Source organism: Puma concolor, chromosome B1 (assembly GCF_028749965.1).
Source record: "Puma concolor isolate L17-30 chromosome B1, mPumCon1.1.hap2, whole genome shotgun sequence".
Taxonomy (NCBI): domain Eukaryota; kingdom Metazoa; phylum Chordata; class Mammalia; order Carnivora; family Felidae; genus Puma; species Puma concolor.
In genome coordinates this window covers 28,550,312-28,570,200 of record NC_141670.1, presented here as the reverse complement: position 1 = coordinate 28,570,200, position 19,889 = coordinate 28,550,312, and the positions used below count along the sequence as shown (strand labels likewise).

Sequence of the window (19,889 nt, the reverse complement as noted above, 5' to 3'; positions counted from 1 at the left end):
TCTTGTATGAGTTTTTTTTGTATTTTTGAATATTAACCTCTTATCAGATACATGGTTTACAAATATTTTTTTCCCAATTTGTGGGTTTTTTTTCAATTTGTAGATTGTTTCTTTGCTGTGTAAAAAGCTTTTTGGTTGTATACACACACACACACACACACACACACACACACACACAAATGGGACTATATATATAGCCCCATTTGTTTATTTCTAATTTTGTTGCTTGTGTGTAGTATTCAAAAGATCATCATCTACCCATGTCAAGGAGCTTTTTTCCTATCTTTTCTTCTAGGAGTTTTATGGTTTCCACTCTTATATTTAAGTCTTTAATCCATTTTGAGTTAATTTCTGGGAGTGGTATAATATTGAGGTCTAGTTTCATTCTTATATGTATGAATGTCCAATTTTTCCAGCACCATTTTCTGAAGAGACTCTTCTTTATTGACTGTTCTTGGCTCCCTTGTCAAATACTAGTTGATACTATTTGATACTGTTTTAATTACTATAGCATTATAGTGTAGCTTGAAATCAGGAAGTGTGATGCCTCTGACTTTGTTGTTTTTTCTCAGGATTGCTCTAGCTATTTGGGGTCTTTTGTGGCTCCATATAAATTTTAGGAGTGTTTTTTCTGCCTCAGTAGAAAGTGCCATTGGAATCTTGATAAGGATTGCATCGAATCTGTTAGTGTATAGGAAAGCTGCTGATTTTCGCATGTTAATTTTGTATCCTGCAACTTTACCGAATTTGTTGATTAGATCCAGCAATTTTTTGGTGGAGTCTTTAGGATTTTCTTTATTTAAAATCATGTCATCTGCAAATAGAGACAGTTTTACTTCCTTTCCAGTTCTGATGCCTTTTATTTTTCTTGCCTGATTGCTCTGGCTAGCACTGCCAGTACTATGTTGAGTAGGAGTGGTGAGATTGGGCACCCTTGTCTTGTTCCTGGTCTTCAAGGAAAAGCTTTTAACCTTTCACTATTAAATATGATGTTAGCTGTAGGCTTGTCGTATATGGCCTTTATCATGTTGGTATGTTCCTTCTGTATCTGATTTGTTGAGTTTTTATCATAAATGGATGTTGAATTTTGTTAAATGCTTTTTCTGTATTGATATTTTTTATATCATTCTGTTGATATGGTGTATCACATTGATTGATTTGCATACGTTAAAGTGTTGTGGCATCCTAAGGATAAATCCCGCTTGATCGTTATGAAAGGTCTATTTATTTTTTTAAAAAATTTTTTTTTCAACGTTTATTTATTTTTGGGACAGAGAGAGACAGAGCATGAACGGGGGAGGGGCAGAGAGAGAGGGAGACACAGAATCGGAAACAGGCTCCAGGTTCTGAGCCATCCGCCCAGAGCCTGACGCGGGGCTCGAACTCACGGACCGCGAGATCGTGACCTGGCTGAAGTCGGACGCTTAACCAACTGCGCCACCCAGGCGCCCCATGAAAGGTCTATTTAATGTGTTGTCAAATTTGGTTTGCCAGTATTTTATTGAGATTTTTTTGCGTCTGTGTTCATCAGGGATATTGGCCTGCAGTTATTTCTAGTAGTGTTCTTTTTGGCTTTGGTACCATTGAAATGCTAGCCTTGTAAAATGATTGTGGGATGTTCTCTTTGAGTTTTTGGAAGTTTGAGAAGCATTGGCATTAATTCTTTAAATGTTTGGTGAAATTCAACTTGAAGCCATCCTGGGTCCTGGGTTTTCTTTGTTGGGGGATTTTTGATTGCTTATTCAGTTTCCTACTAGTAATTGGTCTGTTTAGATTTTCTGCTTATTCCAGATTTAGACTTAGTAGGTTGTATTCTGTTGGTAGGTTGTATTCCTGGGGCACCTGGGTGGCTCAGTCTATTGAGCATCTGACTTTGGCTCAGGTCATGATCTCACAGTTCACGAGTTCAAACCCTGCGTTGGGCTCTGTACTGACAGCTCTGAGCCTGGAGCCTGCTTCTGATTTTGTGTCTCCCTCTCTTTCTGCCCCTCTCCCACTTGTGCTTTCTCTCAAAAATAAATAATAAAAACATTTTAATAACAAAAATTTTTTTTTAAGTTTTCCATTTTGGGGTACCTGGCTGGCTCAGTGGAACATGTGACTCTTGATCTTGAGGTAGTGAGTTCAAGCCCCATGTTGAGCATAGAGCTTACTTAAACAAAAACTTATTTTCCATTTCTTCTAGGTTGTCTAGTTTGTTGGTATACAGTTCATAAGAGCCTCTTATCCTCTGTATTTCTGTGGTATTTGTTGTAATGTTTCCTTTCTCATTTATAATTGTGTTGATTTGGATCCTCTCTTTTTCTTGGTTAGTCTAGCAAAATGTCAATTTTATCTTTTCAAAGAACCATCTCTTTGACTCCTCTTTTCTATTGTTTATCTGTTCTGTATCATATTTCTTTTTGGTCTAATCTTTATTATATCTTTCCTCCTGTTCACTTTTGGCTGAGTTCTTCTTCTAGTTCCTTAATGCTTGGAGTTATTTGCAGTCTTACGTTTTGTCTAAAGGTGTTTATTGCTCTGAACTTCGTTTAAGAACTGCTTTTGCTGCATCTCAAGTTTTGGTAGATTGTGTTTGCATTTTTGTCTCAAGATACTTTTTAATTTCCTGTTTAATTTCTTCTTTGATCCATTGGTGGTTCAGGAGAGTGTTTAATTTCTATATATTTGTGAATTTTCCAGTTTTCCTTCTTTTATTAATTTCTGGTTTCATACCATTGTGGTCAGAGAACATACTTGGCATGATTTTAACCTTGTTAAATGAAATGTCCTGAGACTTAATTTTTGGCTTACCATATGGGTTATCCTAGAAAATGTTCATGCGTGCCTGAGAATGTTCTGTATATGTTTGTTAGGCCAATTTGGTCTGTAAGTATTGTTCAGATCTGCTGTTTCCTGCTGGTTCTTTGGATGATCCATCCATGTTGAGTGGGGTATTAAAGCCCCCAGCTACTAATGTTTCACTGTTTATTTTTCCTTTTAGCTCTGTTAGTTTTTGCTCTATATATTTAGATATTCTGATATTGGTGCATAAGTATTTATAACTGTCAGATCTTCTTGAAGAATTGACCCTCTTATCAATATATGATGATCTTTGTATCTTTTTATCATTTAAGAAAATTTTATTTATTTATTTTGAGAGAGAGAGAATCTCAATCAGACTCCACACTGTCAGTGCAGAGCCTGACCCGGGGCTTGAACTCACAAACCATGAGATCATGACCTGAGCCAAAATCAAGAGTTGGACACTTAACCAACTGAGCCACCCAGACACTCCTTTACCAATTTTATAAGCCTATTTTGTCTGATAAATGTGCAGCTACTCTTGCTTTTTCTTTTTTTTTCATATCATTTCCTTGAAATATCTTTCACCATCCCTTCATTTTTAGTATATGTGTATCTCTTTTTTTTTTTTCTTCTTTTTTTAAGTAGGCTTCATGCTCAGCCTGGAGCCCAGTGTGGGGCTTGAACTCACAACCCTGAGATAAGACCTGGATGCTTAGCTGACTGAGCGACTGAGGAGTTCCATTCTGTGTGTGCCTTAAGGCTAAAGTCAATGTCTTGTAGACAGCACTTCATTGGATCTCGTTTTTAAATAGGTGTTCTGTGTGTATCAGTTGCAGAATTCACTTAGGCTTAAAGGAATTATTGACGGGCAGACTTATAGTTGCTATTTTGTTAAGTTTTTTAGACTCATTTTTGTAGTTTTATAGATCCATTATTCCTTGTGTCAAATTTTATTTTTGTGTCTTTTTTAAAGACACAAAATTTTTATTTTGTTAAATTTTTATTTATCTTGAGAGCATGGGAAGGGGACAGAGGGAGAGAGAATCCCAAGCACGTTCTGCACTAATAGCCACAACCAGCACGATGGGGCTTGATCTCACAAACTGGGAGATCATGACCTGAGCCAAAGTCAAGAGTTGGCCACTTAACCGACTGAGCCACTCAGGTGCTTCTGTTTGTGTGTTTTGTTTTTTTTTTTTTGATGTCTTTTGTATCAATATGCTTTGACTTGTTTATCATGCTCCTTTGTGTAATTACTATAGGTTTTTCCCTGTGGTTGCCATAAAGTTTATATAAAATATCTTAAAATTGTAACACCTTATTTTAACCTGATAACTTCAATAGGATTTCTCAACCTCACCTTTTACTTTTCCTCCTGCTCACACTTTGTTACTGATATTAAAGTTTATGTATTTTTAATACTGTGTAACTAATAACAGATTATTGTTACTGTTCTTTTTCCTGTTTATTTTTTAACTTTTAAACTAGAGTTCTAAGTGAACTGTGCACTGTTATTATCATGTTACAGAATCTGACCTTGACTATATTACCATTACCAGTGAGTTTTACTTTATGTGGTTTTTCAATGTTAATTAGTGTCTTTTTACTTTCAAGAACACCCTTTAGCATTTCTTGTAAGGCAGGTCTAGTGGTGTTGACTTCCCTCAGCTTTTGTTTTTTGGGGAAAGTCTTTATTTCACCATTTCTAAAGGCCAGCTTTTCCAAGTATAGAATTCTTGGTTGACAGGTTTATTTTTCTTTTGACATTTTGAATAGGTCATCCTATTCTCCCCTGGCTTGAAATGTTTCTGATTAGCAATCCTCCGGTGGTCTTATGTGGGTTCTTTGTAAATCATTTCCTTTTCTCTTGCTTTCAAAATTCTGTCTTTGACTTTTGACAATTTTTTTTAACGTGTCTTGGTGTATCCCTATTCAGGTTCAACCTATTTGGGGTCCTCTGGGCCTTGGGATCTGGATGTATCTCTCTCCTAGGTTTGGGAAGTCTTTTGCCATTATTGCTTTACATACACTCTCTCTTCTCCTTCTGGAATTCCCATAATGTGAATATTGTTTCTTTTGATTGTGTCCAGTAAATCCTGTAGGTTTTCTAACTCCTTTTCATTCTTTTTTCTTTTTGCCCCTCAGACTGGATAATTTCTAGTGTCCTTTCCCCCAGTTTGCTGATTCTTCTACATGGGAGAGTCTGCTTTTCAAACTTAAGTTCTTCAGTGGGGTCACTTTATTTTCAGTTCTAGGATTTTTTTAACGCTATTTCACTATTGAACTTACAGTTTTGTTCTTTGATTGTTTTTTGACGTTGTCTGTGTGTTCTTGTAATCACTACATCTCAAAAGGAATATCTGGAATTCTTTGGCAGTTCACAGATCTCCATTTGTCTCAAGACTGTACATGTTTACTTTGGCACAGACAGTTTGGTTTTCTGGACGTGTCTGCTGGTAATGTCATTGGGCAGGTAGGGCTTGCTGTCAGGTCTATTTCTTGATGAAGTCACTGCCCGGGCTCTGAGCTCAGGGGTGCTGGGGGTGTTGCTGGCTGAGATCAGTCGGGTAGGACTGCTGGCTTGGTTCCCTGGCAAAGTGGGTCTATAGGATGGGCTCCATGGTTGCCTGGGTTCTGTGGTCAGGCTTTCTAGATGGTCAGGACTGGGTACTGTACTCAGTAGGCGGGGCTATGAATTAGCTTCTCTGCACTGGGAGGGCAGCAGGACAGGCCCCAGGGCCTGCCTGCACGGCTCAGTTTGCATCCCCAAATCAGGCATGGCTGAACATTGAATTCCCTGGCTAGTTGGGGCCCATGGTTCTGCTCTGCAGGTGGGGATCATGCTCTGTGCTCTCTGTTCAAGTGCTACGGTAAGCGGGTCTGTTGGATGGTCCATACAGCCCCCTCTGTGCTCTGGTGAGGTTCCCTGGCTGGCTGGCTGGGCTAAATGCTGTATTCAGCAATGGCTGAGGCCATGACTTAGTTTCCCTGCACAGGCTTAGCAGGAGAACTAGCTTAAAGGCCGGTAAGACTTTTTTTTAAGTGTATTTATTTACTTAGAGTGCATGTGAGTGGGGGAGAAGCAGGGAGAGAATCCCAAACAGGCTCCGTGCTGTCAGCCCAGAGCCCAGCATGGGCCTTGAAGTCCTGAACAGTAAGATCATGACCTGAGCTGAAATAAAGAATTAGCCGCTTAACCAACTGAGCCACCCAGGTACCCCAAGACTTTGTTGTTTTGACTCAAGCCAACCCACATGCCATGTTCTCTGGCTGAACAGGGCTACTGGCTTTGCTCTGCAGACTGCTGAGGTCTGGCTGCCAGACTGAGCGCTGTGGGCTACGTGGCTTTCTAGCTATTCTGGCCAGGCTCTCTGGTCTGGCAGGGCTGAGAGCTACACTCACCATTGGCTAGGCTTATGACTCCACTCCCTCTAGGGCTGTAAAGTCTCTTCGTTTGAGGACCCAAATCAGGCAGATCTGCACCCCACTGACTTCCCTGGTCATACTGTGTCACTGACTTGCTTTTGCAGATGAACAACAAAGCCACCGCTAGAACTCCTTGGGCGCTGCAAGTGGGAATGTGGGCTGCTGAGATCCAAGTGCTGGTTGTTGCAAGCCCTTCCTCCCTGCTCTGTCATCATCAGATTCTCCTGGTCAAGCTCCATAGATTCCCCTGAAATCTCCGTGTAGCCACACCGGCGTCAGGGCTCCTAAGAAGTGACCCATGACTGGGGAGCTTGATGGCCACCCTGGGCTGTTTTTCCCCTGGAGGAACCACAGGTCTAGGGGAGGGCAGTGCAGTCTGTGGGTAGTCGTGCCTTTATTCTTCTGATATGGTCTGTCTTGGTCTCCGGGGTACAGGAGGGTGCTTCAGCCTTGCCTTTGTTGTGTTCCAGAATTCTCTGTGGTATTTTGTCCTTGTATAGTTGTTCTCGTGAGGGGAAGCAAAGTCATGAACGACCTATGTCGCCATCTTGGTGATATGGCCTGGAAATGCATTTTGGACATCTCAAGCACTTCAGCTTGTTTGGCAAGGAGACAGACATGAAGGCCCTCATCCCGGATTCTCAAGGTAAAATATTTTATTGCCAGGTATGTATTGCTAGTACTTTCTAGCCAAGCCTGTGCTCACCAGTATTGTAAACCAGGTTGATAACTGATTTCTGTTCTCTTGTCTAAATTCATTTCAGAACTGAGGAAATTGAGGTCTAGAGAAATGCAGTGTTTTGCTAAATTGTCACACGTGCAAATTCGGTAGCTTTACCTCATTCACTTGCATTTTGTGTGTGTGTGTGAAGACTTGATCCGCTTTGCCTGCTGTGCAGCAGAGAATTTTCTCCATATACCCCTTTTTGTGGTAGGGGGATCGGGTCACAGCCTTTGTGGGAAATTGTGACAGGGTCCCAGTTGTGTCTCACTAAGAAGAAATATTTTACATGGGCTTCTGGGCGTCTAAAACCATATCCACCAGAAATTCAAGTTAGAGTTGAAGTCCCATTCTTGCCTCTGCCCATTTCTGCAGCAGCTGCTGGGTGTTTAGAAGCAACTGGGGAGAGGAAAAAAAAAAAAAAAGCAACTGGGAAGGAAAAAAAAAGCAACTGGGAAGGGGTGTGGCTGGGTGAGTGAAATGGTGAAGACCATATTGATCTCCAACAGATGACAGTCACTGGAGCTCTTAGGGGATAGCTGAGACAGATGCAGCCGTGCCCAGACAAGATGTAAACCTTGAACCTGTGGCTGCCATCACAGCTTGGGAGCATGGCCAGATGCTGGTGGGAGCTGGGACCCCTGGAGCAGGGTATCGACAAGAAGGCAGTGTGGGGCCTCCCACTGTTTCCAGTCAGTGTTCGTAGGGAGGGCGCAGCGAATGTGCAGTCCTTGACCCGTTTTGTGAGCCGTTTGAAATCACAAGCAGAGAAGACATGTTCTGGACATGGGATTATGGCATTTGGATTTATAAACTCCCCCTTTCCTACCAGCTAATGACTTTCCGAGGCAAAAGGGGTGAGGCTCCACCTCCCCTCTTCCCTGTAGCCACTGTTTTTATAGGTTTCATTTGTCAGGAAGATTTTGGGTTTCCTAAGCCTTCTTTGGATTGTTCTTAGCAAGCCGACCAGCACTGTCCCCGTGCAGCAAGGCTGGTGTATGGACAGTGGCAATGGCTGGTCATCAATGCATTGCTGTCCTTGGGCAGGACGTTCCGTTCTTTCCCAGTGTGTGTTTTGGGAGCTTGTCCTGCTAGGTGTTCTGTGGGCAGAGGGGGGACAGGTTCAAGGGCCTCTAAGTCACTTCTTACACTAATGGGATCCCTGCCCTGTTGCGGTGGTGTCGTGGTGGGGGAGTGCACCCTACGTGGGGCTCAAACTTGTGACCCTGAGATCAAGAGTCACCTGCTCCACTGACTCAGCCAGCCAGGTGCCCCGAGTGAGTGCACTTTGGAAACACAGAGCCAGAGTAGGCCTTGGCATTGCCTGTTGACCTTCCTTCTGACTATAGTGAAGAAGAAGAAAGAAGAGCATTTCACAGAGGGACTTCAATTAGAAATAAATGTGGCTGGTGCCTGGCAAGAGTGAGCGGGCTGCTGCCACAGGCTCCGCGGGGAGGGGGCTGGGCCTGCGTGCTCCCTGCGACTCAGACCATGTGGTTTCAAGCAAGACCTTGTGAGAACCCAGTGACTTTCAACCACCTGGAACTGTGCAGTACTCATACTTCAAAAGATATCCAATGCAAAGACTTAGGCAGTTTTTAAAAGTAAAAATACAGGATGCCAAGGATAGCCTGAATTTGGCAAGACCAGCTCCGGAAACACCAACAGCAGGTTTACCTTGCACTTGACTTTTGTCAGGTTTGGCTTTCTTGCTGAGCCCCTCCCTCCCAAGGCCTGTGTTCTAGTTTTAGGGGAAAGTGGTCCTTGTTCAGGTAATTGTTGTAACGTGAGCATTTCCCCAAGTTTGGATTGAGTTTAAGCACCTGCCCTGGTGCCGAGTCTGCTGGGGATTCCATCTCCTCTCCCTGCCACTCCCCTCCCCTCTCAGAAATGAACATTAAAAAAAAAAAATCTGCCCTAATTTTCTAATTTAGTGCTACTTAGCCTGGGCAGAGCTTCAGGTGGATTTTAAAAAGCAAGAGAGATGTGTGAGCAATGGAGGATGGAAAGCTCACTGTCATGTTTATGGGCAAAGTAAATTCTCATTTGCGGGGACGGGGCCACTTTCCTTCCTTACAGAGCGAGAGGCAGTGTGGTTTTGACTCTGGAAGTAGCGGGAAAATAGCACCTGTGCGTGGTGCTGTGGAAAAGGACAAAGGAAGAGGAGGAATTCTTGTGGCATTGCTGGTATCTTTGGGGACTTGGGGCAGTTACAGATCCTGGCCAGTTTAGGGAGGCATGACTGCCACTTCAGTACTTCTAGAAGGTTCCGCAGCAGAGCTTAATCGTGGCAGTGTTCAATTTTTCCTAATTTGGGGCCTTAAGCAGTTAGCTACCTGCATATTGTTTTTCAACATCACAGCATTTTAGTGTAGGTGTCTTGACTACAGTTTCAGGTAACACTTCACCAGTGGCCAGTATTCTTGTGCCTTCTAAGAATGTTGGAGTGTGTGATGTCAAGAGAAGGTGTGGGACTTAGAGTTGAAGGTTAAGAGGAAACTGGGTAGGAAAGCTCCTTTTACCCAAAATCTGCATGTCCCTGGTGGTATGGAACACAGGGAATCCGAACGTGTTCCTCCCGCTACATGCACCCAGCCCAGAGCCCTCAGAGATAGCTAGTGGATTCCTGTTGCCCTGATACCGGCTGTGAAGAGAGACAGAATTCAAAGATGTCAGACATGCCTGCCTCATTCTCCAGAAGGTTCCATATGCCACACGACTCAGGACCCAAAGATGCCCGGATTTGTGGGGAACTCACAGATGACGGTGGTGATTGCCAGCTGGTCCAACATCTATGTGAGCACTGGGTCTGGTGAATATGAAGCCCAGAGATGATTACCTGGAAAATATGACTGTCATTTTGTAAGTTTTAAGGTTCTTGTCCAAATTTCTTTGAATTTGCAGTTTTACCACAGAGGCAGAGGCCTAGTATTTAATTTCAGGTGTCAGTTTGATAGCTAGTCTTGTGCTCACAAGTGGTACAAGTGAACACTTGTTTGGGAGCACTTGTTTGGGGAACAAAACAAACAGATGGCTGGCCGAGTTCTAGGAGCCTGCAGCCTGGGACGCTATGCACACGCACCAGAGGGAACAGACGTTTTTCTTCTCCCAAGTTCCCAACTCCAAAAGAATGATGGGATTCCTGCTCACCAGGTGACAGAAAAGGCAGTTTTTCAGACTGTCATGAAGCTGGTGTTTAACTGGTCAGTGGGTATGTATCCGGCGCTCACGTTAGATCGGGAAATACCCTCCATTCTTGTTGCTTGCACGTCACCTGCGGCCATCAGCACAGTGCTGACTGGGGCGCTGGTCCACCCATCCTAAGGCCCCTTGTGAAAAAGCGGCGGACGTGGTGGTGACGTCCAGGGCAGGGTGGCCCGAGGCAGGCTGCAGAGGGACTCTCCTTCGGGGCGAGCCGCCCTCTGTTCCTAGGCTGCCTGGCTGGTGTGGTGGTCGAGGTGGGCTGAGGGGGGCTGTGTATTGGTTTCCTATGGTCCTACCGGGGCTCTGGGACATTGGGGGGCGTGCCTGGCCCCTGCTTCTGGTGGACAGTCCCTCTGCAAAAGGGAGGCAATCAGCGCCCACCAAGACTACCAAATAGTTACTGCTCACTGTCGCCGTTACTCAGAATTGAGCACTGCGGATTTTCCCCTCCCTTTGGGGGGAGGGGGGTGGTGACGCAAATCACTTCGTTGTCATTGCTGTCGATTCCTGGCTCATCACTTAGTATATTTAAGTTGGCAGAAAACCAACCAGACCCTTCCTTCATCGGCTTCAGATCCTCTTGAGCTAAAGCTTTGCAGGCTGAGGTGGATGCGGAGGCTGCTGGGTGCAGCAACAGGCACGGGAAGGGTGGGATCTACTGGGAGCCTTCCTGCCGGCTCGGGAGGGCAGCCGCAAGGGGCAGGGGTCTCGGGCGTCAGCGTGTCACCGCGTGCCCCCAGTCGTCGTCTCCGGCTGTCCCATCCCTAGACTCTTCCTCAGTCTGTTCTCAGCTTTGTCGGCGCCGAGAACGAGAAAGGAATCCGCTGGGCCGCAGCGGGGCGACGCGCTTGAGCTTGCAGAAAGGAATTTGCCAAGCAACGGTGCGACAGCTGGGAGAAGCACTTCATTTTTAAAAATGACAATGGTGAAGTACCTTTAAACAGCGTATGAAAGTATAGTGGACTGTGTTGAATTTGTCTTCCTTAGAAACAACCGTATGTCCGTCTCCCCCAAGGGCCAGGCGGTGCTGAAGGCCTAGCAGGGCTTGAACCACCTCAACCCTGGCTCTTCTTGTCCACTGGTTTTGTAATGACATTTAAAAGCTTCTTGGTATCTTTATTTCTAATGGAAAAGAAACGACCCCACACATCCCAGAACCAACCACATAATCATTAAAACATTTAAGGCTTCACGTTGTGAGTGAGCAGGCTTGTGTGATGTTTAGCTGTATTAGCAGCAGAGGATTTATTTTTTACACACGGCTCTTTGGCCACAAGGGGGAGAGACCGAGTGGTCACAGGCTCTGCACCAGACTGGTTTTGAGGCTGCGAAGCTCCACAGTGTTCACTGCAGACACCCACCGGCCGCGCCCTCTCTCCGTGGGCACAGGGGCGGCTGGCGTCACAGTGAGCACACAGGCTTTGGGAGAACGTTCTAAGTGCTTCATCCGGCACGGTGCTGCCCAGACTCAGGAACGCCAGCTCAGTTCAACCAACGTTTTGCAAAATCACTTGGGAGATCAGAGCCGCCGCTGGCAGTCAGGCAGGTTGGGCAAGGCCACCTCCCTTCCCCCATGCCCGCTGGGGGAGGCGCGCGCGCCAGTGGCGGGGAGCAGGATCAATGTAAGGAAACAGCAGAACCCAAACCTGGGCCCCCCGTTTGCATGGGCTCCTCTGGAGCTGGCTGGGGCTGATGGCCCGCTCTGATCGGGAGTGCGGACCAAAGCCAGGCCTCTTTGTCCAGCTGTCGGCATGCCATCATGTAGAAGCTCCTGGACACTTCTGACCGTCCTGGGGAAGGGTCCTACTACAACGGGGGAGATGTGCCTAGGGCTGCAGGATGCAGCTCTGTCCCTCACACCACGGTCCTCACGTCCCCTGGACTCGAGCCAGGCAAGCAGATGGCTATACATTCACAATACGATTCCGGAAATTTTGTAACGTTTAAAAACATGCCTCAAACATGCGGCTTGGAAGAAAAAAATAGATATTTTTAATAACAAGCATTCAAAAGTCAAGCACAAAAAACTGATCCAACCCAGTGTAAGATCACCCGTCCTCTCATACTTAAAATGTTTAGTATAAAAATACTCACTCTCTTGGTTTTATTGACATCTTTTATGTTTCGTTTGAAAATATCTCCAAACTGTACAGAAAGGTCAGACCATGCGTTCACAAATAACACACTATATCTTAAAATTATACAGTGTAAAAGAGTAAAACATTTTTATTATATTTTTTTCTTCGAGAAAAACAGATGTGTGATAGAGGCTGTGGCAAAGTCTTGAAGGGATCAAAACTGGGCAAGGTTTGTTCAAGCCTGAAACAGAAAGAACACGTGTGAGGGGAGACCTCACCCTCCTCCAAGCTTGTGGGACCGCGCAGGGGAGAGTACTCAGGGCGGAGACCCCCGGGACATTCGTGGGGGCGTCTCTGCAGCAGCCTGTGTGCACAGAACAGATTTCCTGACCCCCCAAAGATCCCTCACGAGAGCAGCAACGTTCTCACCTTAGATACATGGGCAACGTATTTATCTCTTACCAGAAACCTTTCAAGACCTTCTTCCCCTGCACTTGCAAGGAAATGCTCACATGTGGTTTGCTTTGTGGCAAAAAAAAAAAAAGGGGGGGGCGGGGAAGGGGCAGTCTTGGATCATCACTGAGACTTTGCTGAGTCCCATCGCGGTCCTGTGTTTGCTTCACCTAGGTGAAGACTGCAGAACCTCTAACTCTGTCCAACTCCATTTTCTCACCATTCTACCAACACATCAGACTCCTAAATTTATGGTTGTGGAAAAGGTATGTAAAGGGGCACCTGGGTGGTTCAGTTAAGCATCCAGCTTCAGCTCAGGTCATGATCTCAGTTTGTGAGTTCGAGCCCTGTGTCAGGCTCCATGCTGACACTGAGGAGCCTGCGTGGAATTTTCTCTCAAAAATAAATAAAAAGGCACACAAAGGTCTATGCAGAAGTAGCTCTGCATACACTAGAATTTGGAACAGGGAAATGCTTCTGTGTGTGGGGGGGAGGAAGCTATAAAGAAAATGGCATTAATAACCACCCATCTAACTATCTGAAGTTAAACTGATTTAAGAGGATGTGTATTTAGCAGTAAATCCTGAAGTGAGAAGCATTCTGTGAACAAACATCACTAACCGGACGAGCTAATACTCCTATGCAGACCAGACCCGCCCAGTGCTGGCTGCACGTGCACTGCGACCCGGCAAACCCTGGCACGGCCTGGTTCGTAGATGACGGCAGAAGCAATGGGTCACAAGTCAGAAGATCCAGCATAATTACCACAGACCCATGGATCACGGTAAAATCCCCCCAGAGAGAAATCGGGGTGCAGCTTTCGAGGGCAGGGATCTGGACACTCGGAGCCTCAACTGTAATATGCGGGTGACACTCACCAGTCTCTTGAGCCCGCTGCCACTATTCAGTTGGTGCCAGTACATCAGTTAACTGTGCTTTTCACAGGCCCAGCCAGACAGCCCTGGGGTTGGAGATGCTCCCAGGTCAAGCTCTGCAAGGCTTGACCTCCATGACCCTCCACCCTTGCCTCATCTTCTCAGCAGAGCTCTCTGAAATGGCAGGAGCGCAGGAGATAGACTCCTTCTGGAAATCTCACTTTGACCGCTCTGCCTCCCCCGGGGGCCCAGCACAGGCGGGGGGATCACCGGTCACTTGGCAGATGGTTGGTGACGGAGAAAGCAGAGTGGCGGGACTATGCACACCCCATCTTAGGTACACGTCACAAGACCTGTGACACTTAGCAGGGGCTGCTCTTGACAGCTACATCCCATTGCCACACCCTGACTTGAACCTGCCTGGGGCACCAGGGTCCCACACTCCAGGCGTGTGTGGCACGGAGCAGCCCCGGGCTGGTGGCAGGGGCCATGGCGCCAAGCATGATCTCTGGGGCTGGAGCAGCTGACCTTCCCAATGACCCCGTGACCTCACAGTCCCTCAAATGCCTGACCTGCTGCCCTTGAACTACACTGAAGGAGCCTCCCCACCAGAGTGGGAGGAGGCAGTGCCCCCTTGCGTCCCCGGGTCTGGGCGGCCACAGAAACGGAAACCTGCTTCAAGGAAGTGGACACGAGATGCTCTCTCCCCTGCCCTCCTGCGGCTTGTCAGGTCTGGAATGACAAGTTCCACGTCATCCCAAACTTGATCATGGGCCAGCAGTCAGAGCTGTGTGTTGATTCCAGGAAGCCATTTCTTAGGAACAGCAGTCACCCTATGGCTGTTCCTACTTTGGAACAATTCACAGGGGACGGTGCTCGGCAGCCCCTGGATGCTGGGAACCTGCAGGGCCTGCATGTGGGGCTCGCACAGCGCCATCTTGGGAAGGCAGCCCAGACCCCACGTGGGGACGTGGCAAAAAAAAAAGGAGTGGGGGCAGTCTTGAATCCTTACTGAGACTTTGCTGAAACCCAAGCTGCCACACTGCCTTCAGGGACAGAGAGGAAGGACTGAACGGACAGGCGGAGGAACACAGGCCATGTTCCATGTGTGTGCACACCTGCCCGCGGGCTTAGGCTGGACCAGGTGCCCACGGTGTCCTCCAGCCCTGGGCAGGGGCCCGGCGGGTCTGCCTTCTCTGCTCAACAACCATCCTTGGGTAAGTGCACGTTGCTACTGCTGGCCTTTCTGGTTCCACAGCCAGTTCCCAGACAATTGTCCCCATCGCTGTCAGCTGTGCCCTGGACATTGCTGCTGTGACCTCAAAGGCACCACCTCTGAACCCAGACTCACCGCCTCACCATAACACGGCTCCAGCTCCCGCCACTTGTGTCACTGTCCCTCCACCCGCCCCCTGGTGACACGGACGACTGCTAATTCCCGACACCACCATCACCATCTTGGGTTTGCCTCTCCCGGTATGTGTTTCTAACTTGACTCTTCATTTTGCTGCAGGCAAGGTGACAAAGCTTCTGAAAACCCCTCGCCTGCCTCCCCAAGGCCCGAATCCCTACCACTTCCCTCGAGGCCCTCAAAGCTTGGTCAGAACCCACTTTTGACAAGAACCTGTGGGGCATATGCTTACATCCCCCTTCTTCTGTCCTCACAAACTCCTCTCAGAACTCGGAGGGAGTGCCACCTCTCTGGCCTTCCCTGGGCACTTCAGCCTGCAGGCCTTTCTCCTCGGCGTCCTCACGAGGAGTCCTCCCTGTCCAGGCCATTGGTTTAGCCTCCTGAAGGATAATTTTCCTAAGACTATGTCCTCGTTTCTCCACCCCAGACATCGTTACCTGTGTGTAGCAAAACTTCCGACACTTGCACTCTGGGGCAGCAAAGGAGACAAGAACGATGGGTAATAAATGGCATGTGACCCTAAGACTTGATCACACCCCCCTCTGAGAAGCCTGTGCCTGGGGTGCCTGAGAAGCACCCTCAGCACCTGCATGGGGCAGCTCTGGCCCTGACAGGGGGCTGCCCCAGGAAGCAGTTTGGGGGGTGGGAGGGTGCTTCTGGCTTCCCCGGACAATAAACAGCCCACCCTGACCTCCCATCACTCTGTCCCCTTCCTCCTGCACAGGAAGCAAGGTGTGTGGGGCTGGGTAATTTTGGCTGATTAGAAAGGCTTTGAGGTGAAAACCCATGGAAGGGAGGAGGGAAGAGAGAAGAGAGGGGAGGAGAGCTGATAGTTTCCCGAGCTTTTCCATAACTGTGCCGTGTAGATGTAATTCTCACATGGGAAAAGAATGCGTCCACATTGCCATAGATGTTCCCAGACTGAACAGAAGGTCAGAATGTGGCTATTTCAGTCCCTGTAAACAAGGAAGGGGTTTAGCTAAGAACGGAGTTCAAACCTTGGAATGTATTAACAAGGACATTTTAAACAGAACACAGAGACATCCGGGAACACAGCGCACCACAGAGGGGTGGGGGCTGGGGGGGGGGTCAGGCTCCGTTTGCAGGGCGGCCTCTCCCCACAGAGCCTTTCCTGAAGGGGTGGGGGCTGAACCACACCGTGCACGTGACAGGACACACAGGGGGGAAAATGCACGTAGACAATCTAGTCTGGGGTCAGGCACAACAGTCTCCATTGAAGAGCACGGAGAATGCTGCTCTCTGAAAGAATATTCTACAATTCGGAAACCTTTCGTGTCAGTTGTCCTCAAAAAGGTCGGCCTGTGGCCCTGGGTGCAGGGGTTGCTGCTGGGTTTGGGGCCAAGGCACTTGCCGGCAGCTCAGAAGTGACGCCAGCCGTGGCCGTGGCTGCTCCTCCCGGACTCAACTGGGGCTCTTTCTCCCGACAGTGAGACTGTTTCCCCCATCCTTCTACATGTACTTGACCTATTTACTGGTGATTCTTCCCCAAGAGTCTCTCCAACATGTATTCATTTCTCCCCAAAGTCAGGTAAGGAATATCCCCCCCAACCCAACTCCCAATGAACATGGGACACAGTTTTCATTTTATACCTGTTGGCCTAAAAAAATCAAATACCAATATTAATTTGTAATAAAAAGCCTAGCTACTAACATTTAAAAAGGCTCATAGTCTCGAGTCTCCAGAACAGTCTTCTGGAGTTGGAAACTCCTCCCCCACATTCTACACACACACCCCCGGCCACCTCTCCCCATGTGCGCCCGTCAGCCCCAGAAACCAGCACAAAGCATGGGCCAGTAAGCTGCTTCCCCGTGTGGGTTCCAGCTCCACACTTGGCCAGAGAAGGCTCAGCCTCCTCCCGGTCCAGGCCCTCCGAGGGCTCATGAGGGCAGGCCAGAAGCAGTGCTAATGTCAGGCCTCCTCCAAACTCGATCTTCCACGGACGGCCCCAGAACTGGCAAGCCCCAAGGTGAACATGGCTAGTGCCGACGACCCCTTGCACCCTGTGTAGCCCATGCTGGCCAGCGGCCCGCAACCCAACTCAGCTCCTCCCCGAGTCCCGGATCCACCCCCATCTCTTGTCTGCTCTGGGTCACCAGGCCCTTCCACTGTCTAAATGAAGTCACCCTGTGCTCCAGCTGCCGCTTCCTGACGGGGCTGATCCGCATTTGCCCTGAATTGCTGATGTTTGGGTCAATTTATTGCATTTAAAAAAAAAAAAAATCATTCTAACTTGCTTCCAAAAAATTGTATGGGTCCTTAAAGTTTGCCAGAGCAGAGGGAGAAAAGAGCCCAACAAAACTTGACTTTTAAGAAAGTTTTACCAGGTGATACCGGTAAGAACAGCATGGGCATTGCTACTAAAAGAACCATGGCAAAAGGAGAATCTGATGTGTTAGAAAGCTCTGGAATTAGTGGGATAAATATTAGCCACCCTACATGATGTGGAAAACGTTTACCTGTTGTAAGTTTGGTCAGTGGGAGAAACCCATCCGTGGGGGAAAAAGACCCCAAGTGCAGGTTGCTGGGTTCCTGTCCAGGCAGGAGGAGGTAGGATCCGAAACCTGGCACCCGAGGTGTGTCTGCCAATGGACGGGCGCTATTCTGAGCAAGAAATTACCTAAGTCCCAAAAATGTGCTAACGACCTCCTTGGCTAGATCTGCTTGGTTCTCTGTCCTTAGCAGGAATCTTGCCCTCTTTCTGACTCATCTTTTCTTGACAGGCCCCTTTTAGGGATGAAATTTGCTGCCTTATTTGGGCCGAGACATACCGCCGTTGGCCTGCCCTTGGCATGGCTGTTGTTCAAGGCCAAGTTTTCCAGAGAGACTAGAAGCCCCTCGTGTCGCACCCGGCAGGCTGGTCACCTCTGGGAACGCTACGTTATTGTTTTAAGACAACACATGCTGCTAGAAGCTGATGAATCAAGGAGGAACAGCTGATATCAACTGAAGAGATGAACAGATCATCAAATCACCAAAATCACCCTCATCACCCAGAAGGAAAGTCCAGAGTCGGGAGGAATTCAGTAAGAATCCTACCTCAGTTGTGCCCAAGGGCAACCACTTCTTTCCAAAGAGGGTCACAAGAATGTCTGAGTCATCGGGAAAGGGTTGCACTATGTTCAGTATAATTGGATTCATAAGTCAGAAGGAATATATACATACTACATCTAAAAAAGAGTCTCACCAAAATGGTTAATTTCCAAAAATGGTTTAAGGGCTCGAAGGGCAAAGTGTCGTTGATCTGTAAACCCCCTCAGGTGGAACAGCTCCTTCCACAGGCTGTGGGCCAAGGCGGTGTGGACAGCCTTGCCAGCCATCGGCCCCACCAGGGAAGGGTGAGGTGCTGCAAGAGCCTGCTCTCCCGGGGTGCCCTTCCCTACGCAGGCTGGGGCTGGAGGAGCTAATGGAGAGCAAAGCCCTGACCCCAGCGTTCCCCACAGCATGTCTCCGCCCAGAGCACCCATCAGAACCATCTGGGGGTGGGAACACCCAGACCGCTGGGCCCCGTCACCCAGGGCCTGGGATTACCTCCCACCCTGGTCTGACACCACCGTGCCCTGCCCGGGACATGCCACTTCCCCGAGGGCCTGCTCGGCCTCTGACCGTGGAACTCACCGGCACGCTCCAGTTTCGTGGGACAGCTCGAGTACGATCGCCACCGCCGAAGATGGCATTAACACCCACAAGACAGATCGCAGCCACCATCACACACCTGGAACCTGCGATGGGGGAAGAGATCAGCCATTCACAGGGTGCAGTGACCTCCAACCCGGGGCCGGCCCACTCTTCGGGTTCCCTGAGGCCTGACGGCCAGCCTGTTCTGTAGGGCAAAGAGCAGAGAGCCAATGCCAAAGGGACCAAAGGCCTCCGATGCGGAGCTGGGGGACAGGTACCACGTGAGAACGGCCTTACGCCAGCGGCACGGAAGCTCTCGGCTCGAAGTCTCAGGATGTGGTCAGAGGGGAAGGACTCTGGCAGTTGAGTGTGGCTCCCAGGGGGAAGGGCACCTGGAGAGAAGCGTGCCATGGGAGACGCGGTCTTCACATGCTCACTCAAGGGCACGAGCATGTCCACCATGTGGCGGGGCAGAGCAAAGCTGCACACACAGTCCCGAGACCCGGGTCCCCGGGATCGCTCAGAAGCCCCATCGGGGAGAGGGCTCAGGACCTGAAGGCCCTCCCCCCGCCCCCAAAGAAAGGAAGCGCCCCAAACCCAAACAACTCCAGGAGCTGCCTCAGACCACAACTTTGATCAGCCCAAGGCCATAAAAGCAATTCTCCAGGAGGATCCTGTGCGGTCATATGCACCAATGAGCTCGATTTTGCTCTAAGCACCTTCTGGAAAACAAAAACTAAAACGAAACATTTGTGACTATATCCCATTCCCTAGGGTTTGAGAATTTTGAAATATGAAGGTGCTGAGATCCAACAAATCATAAATTCTTAATATTCTTCTGCAGGCATGACTGCCTCTGAGCCAGCTGGTTTTCACGAGAATTCCAGGGCCGATACAGGAAGCTGACTCCCGGCACGCGGACGCCAGAGGCCGTGTTCCCCGTAACAGGCCTGAACGTCCGGCCCCGGGCGGTGCTACTCTCCTTCCTGCAGAGGGGCTGATTCAGACACGCAGTGCTTCGTGAACGGGGGCGCACAGGGTGCTGCTGCAAACCTCAGGTTCCCCTTATGGTCTCACTGGTTTGCCGGCACGGGATGCAGCTCCCCCACACCCCACCGGGGTTCGGATGGAGACTGGACCGGGGCTGAACTGTCCTCTGGGATCACAAGTGAGGCTGACGGAAAGCCTGCCTTCCCAGGACAGCTCTCTTCACAGAATTAAGGAAAAAAGAAAATTTTCCCCAGAATTTCACTTTAAAAACATTAAAAGAGAAGTAGATGAAATTCCAGTTTCCTAG

At 48.4% G+C, this 19,889-nt stretch overlaps 1 protein-coding gene and 1 long non-coding RNA gene across 7 annotated transcripts in view; one reads left to right on the top strand and one right to left on the bottom strand.

The window, feature by feature from the left end:
- Nucleotides 1-343: 343 nt before the first annotated feature.
- LOC147581529 (uncharacterized) lies at nt 344-2,026 on the top strand. The gene is made up of 2 exons (XR_015250003.1): nt 344-1,218; nt 1,460-2,026. It is a non-coding gene; the product is annotated as an uncharacterized LOC147581529 (long non-coding RNA).
- A 10,081-nt stretch (nt 2,027-12,107) lies between these two features.
- Nucleotides 12,108-19,889, bottom strand: part of RBPMS (RNA binding protein, mRNA processing factor) — a 178,382-nt gene continuing 170,600 nt past the window's right edge. Inside the window, exons 7-8 of one of the 6 annotated variants that reach the window (XR_003224457.2) lie at nt 18,593-18,696; nt 12,108-12,457 (exon numbers count right to left, since the gene is read on the bottom strand). Coding sequence is in view for 1 of the 6 variants with exons in the window: in XM_086703358.1 (XP_086559484.1) it covers nt 12,337-12,457 (121 nt within the window). In the remaining 5 variants the exon portion in view is untranslated. Of the gene's footprint in view, nt 12,458-15,576; nt 15,912-18,592; nt 18,697-19,889 lie in introns of those variants that run through there. The other 5 variants (XR_015249997.1, XR_015249998.1, XM_086703358.1 and 2 more) reach the window with 5 other exon arrangements.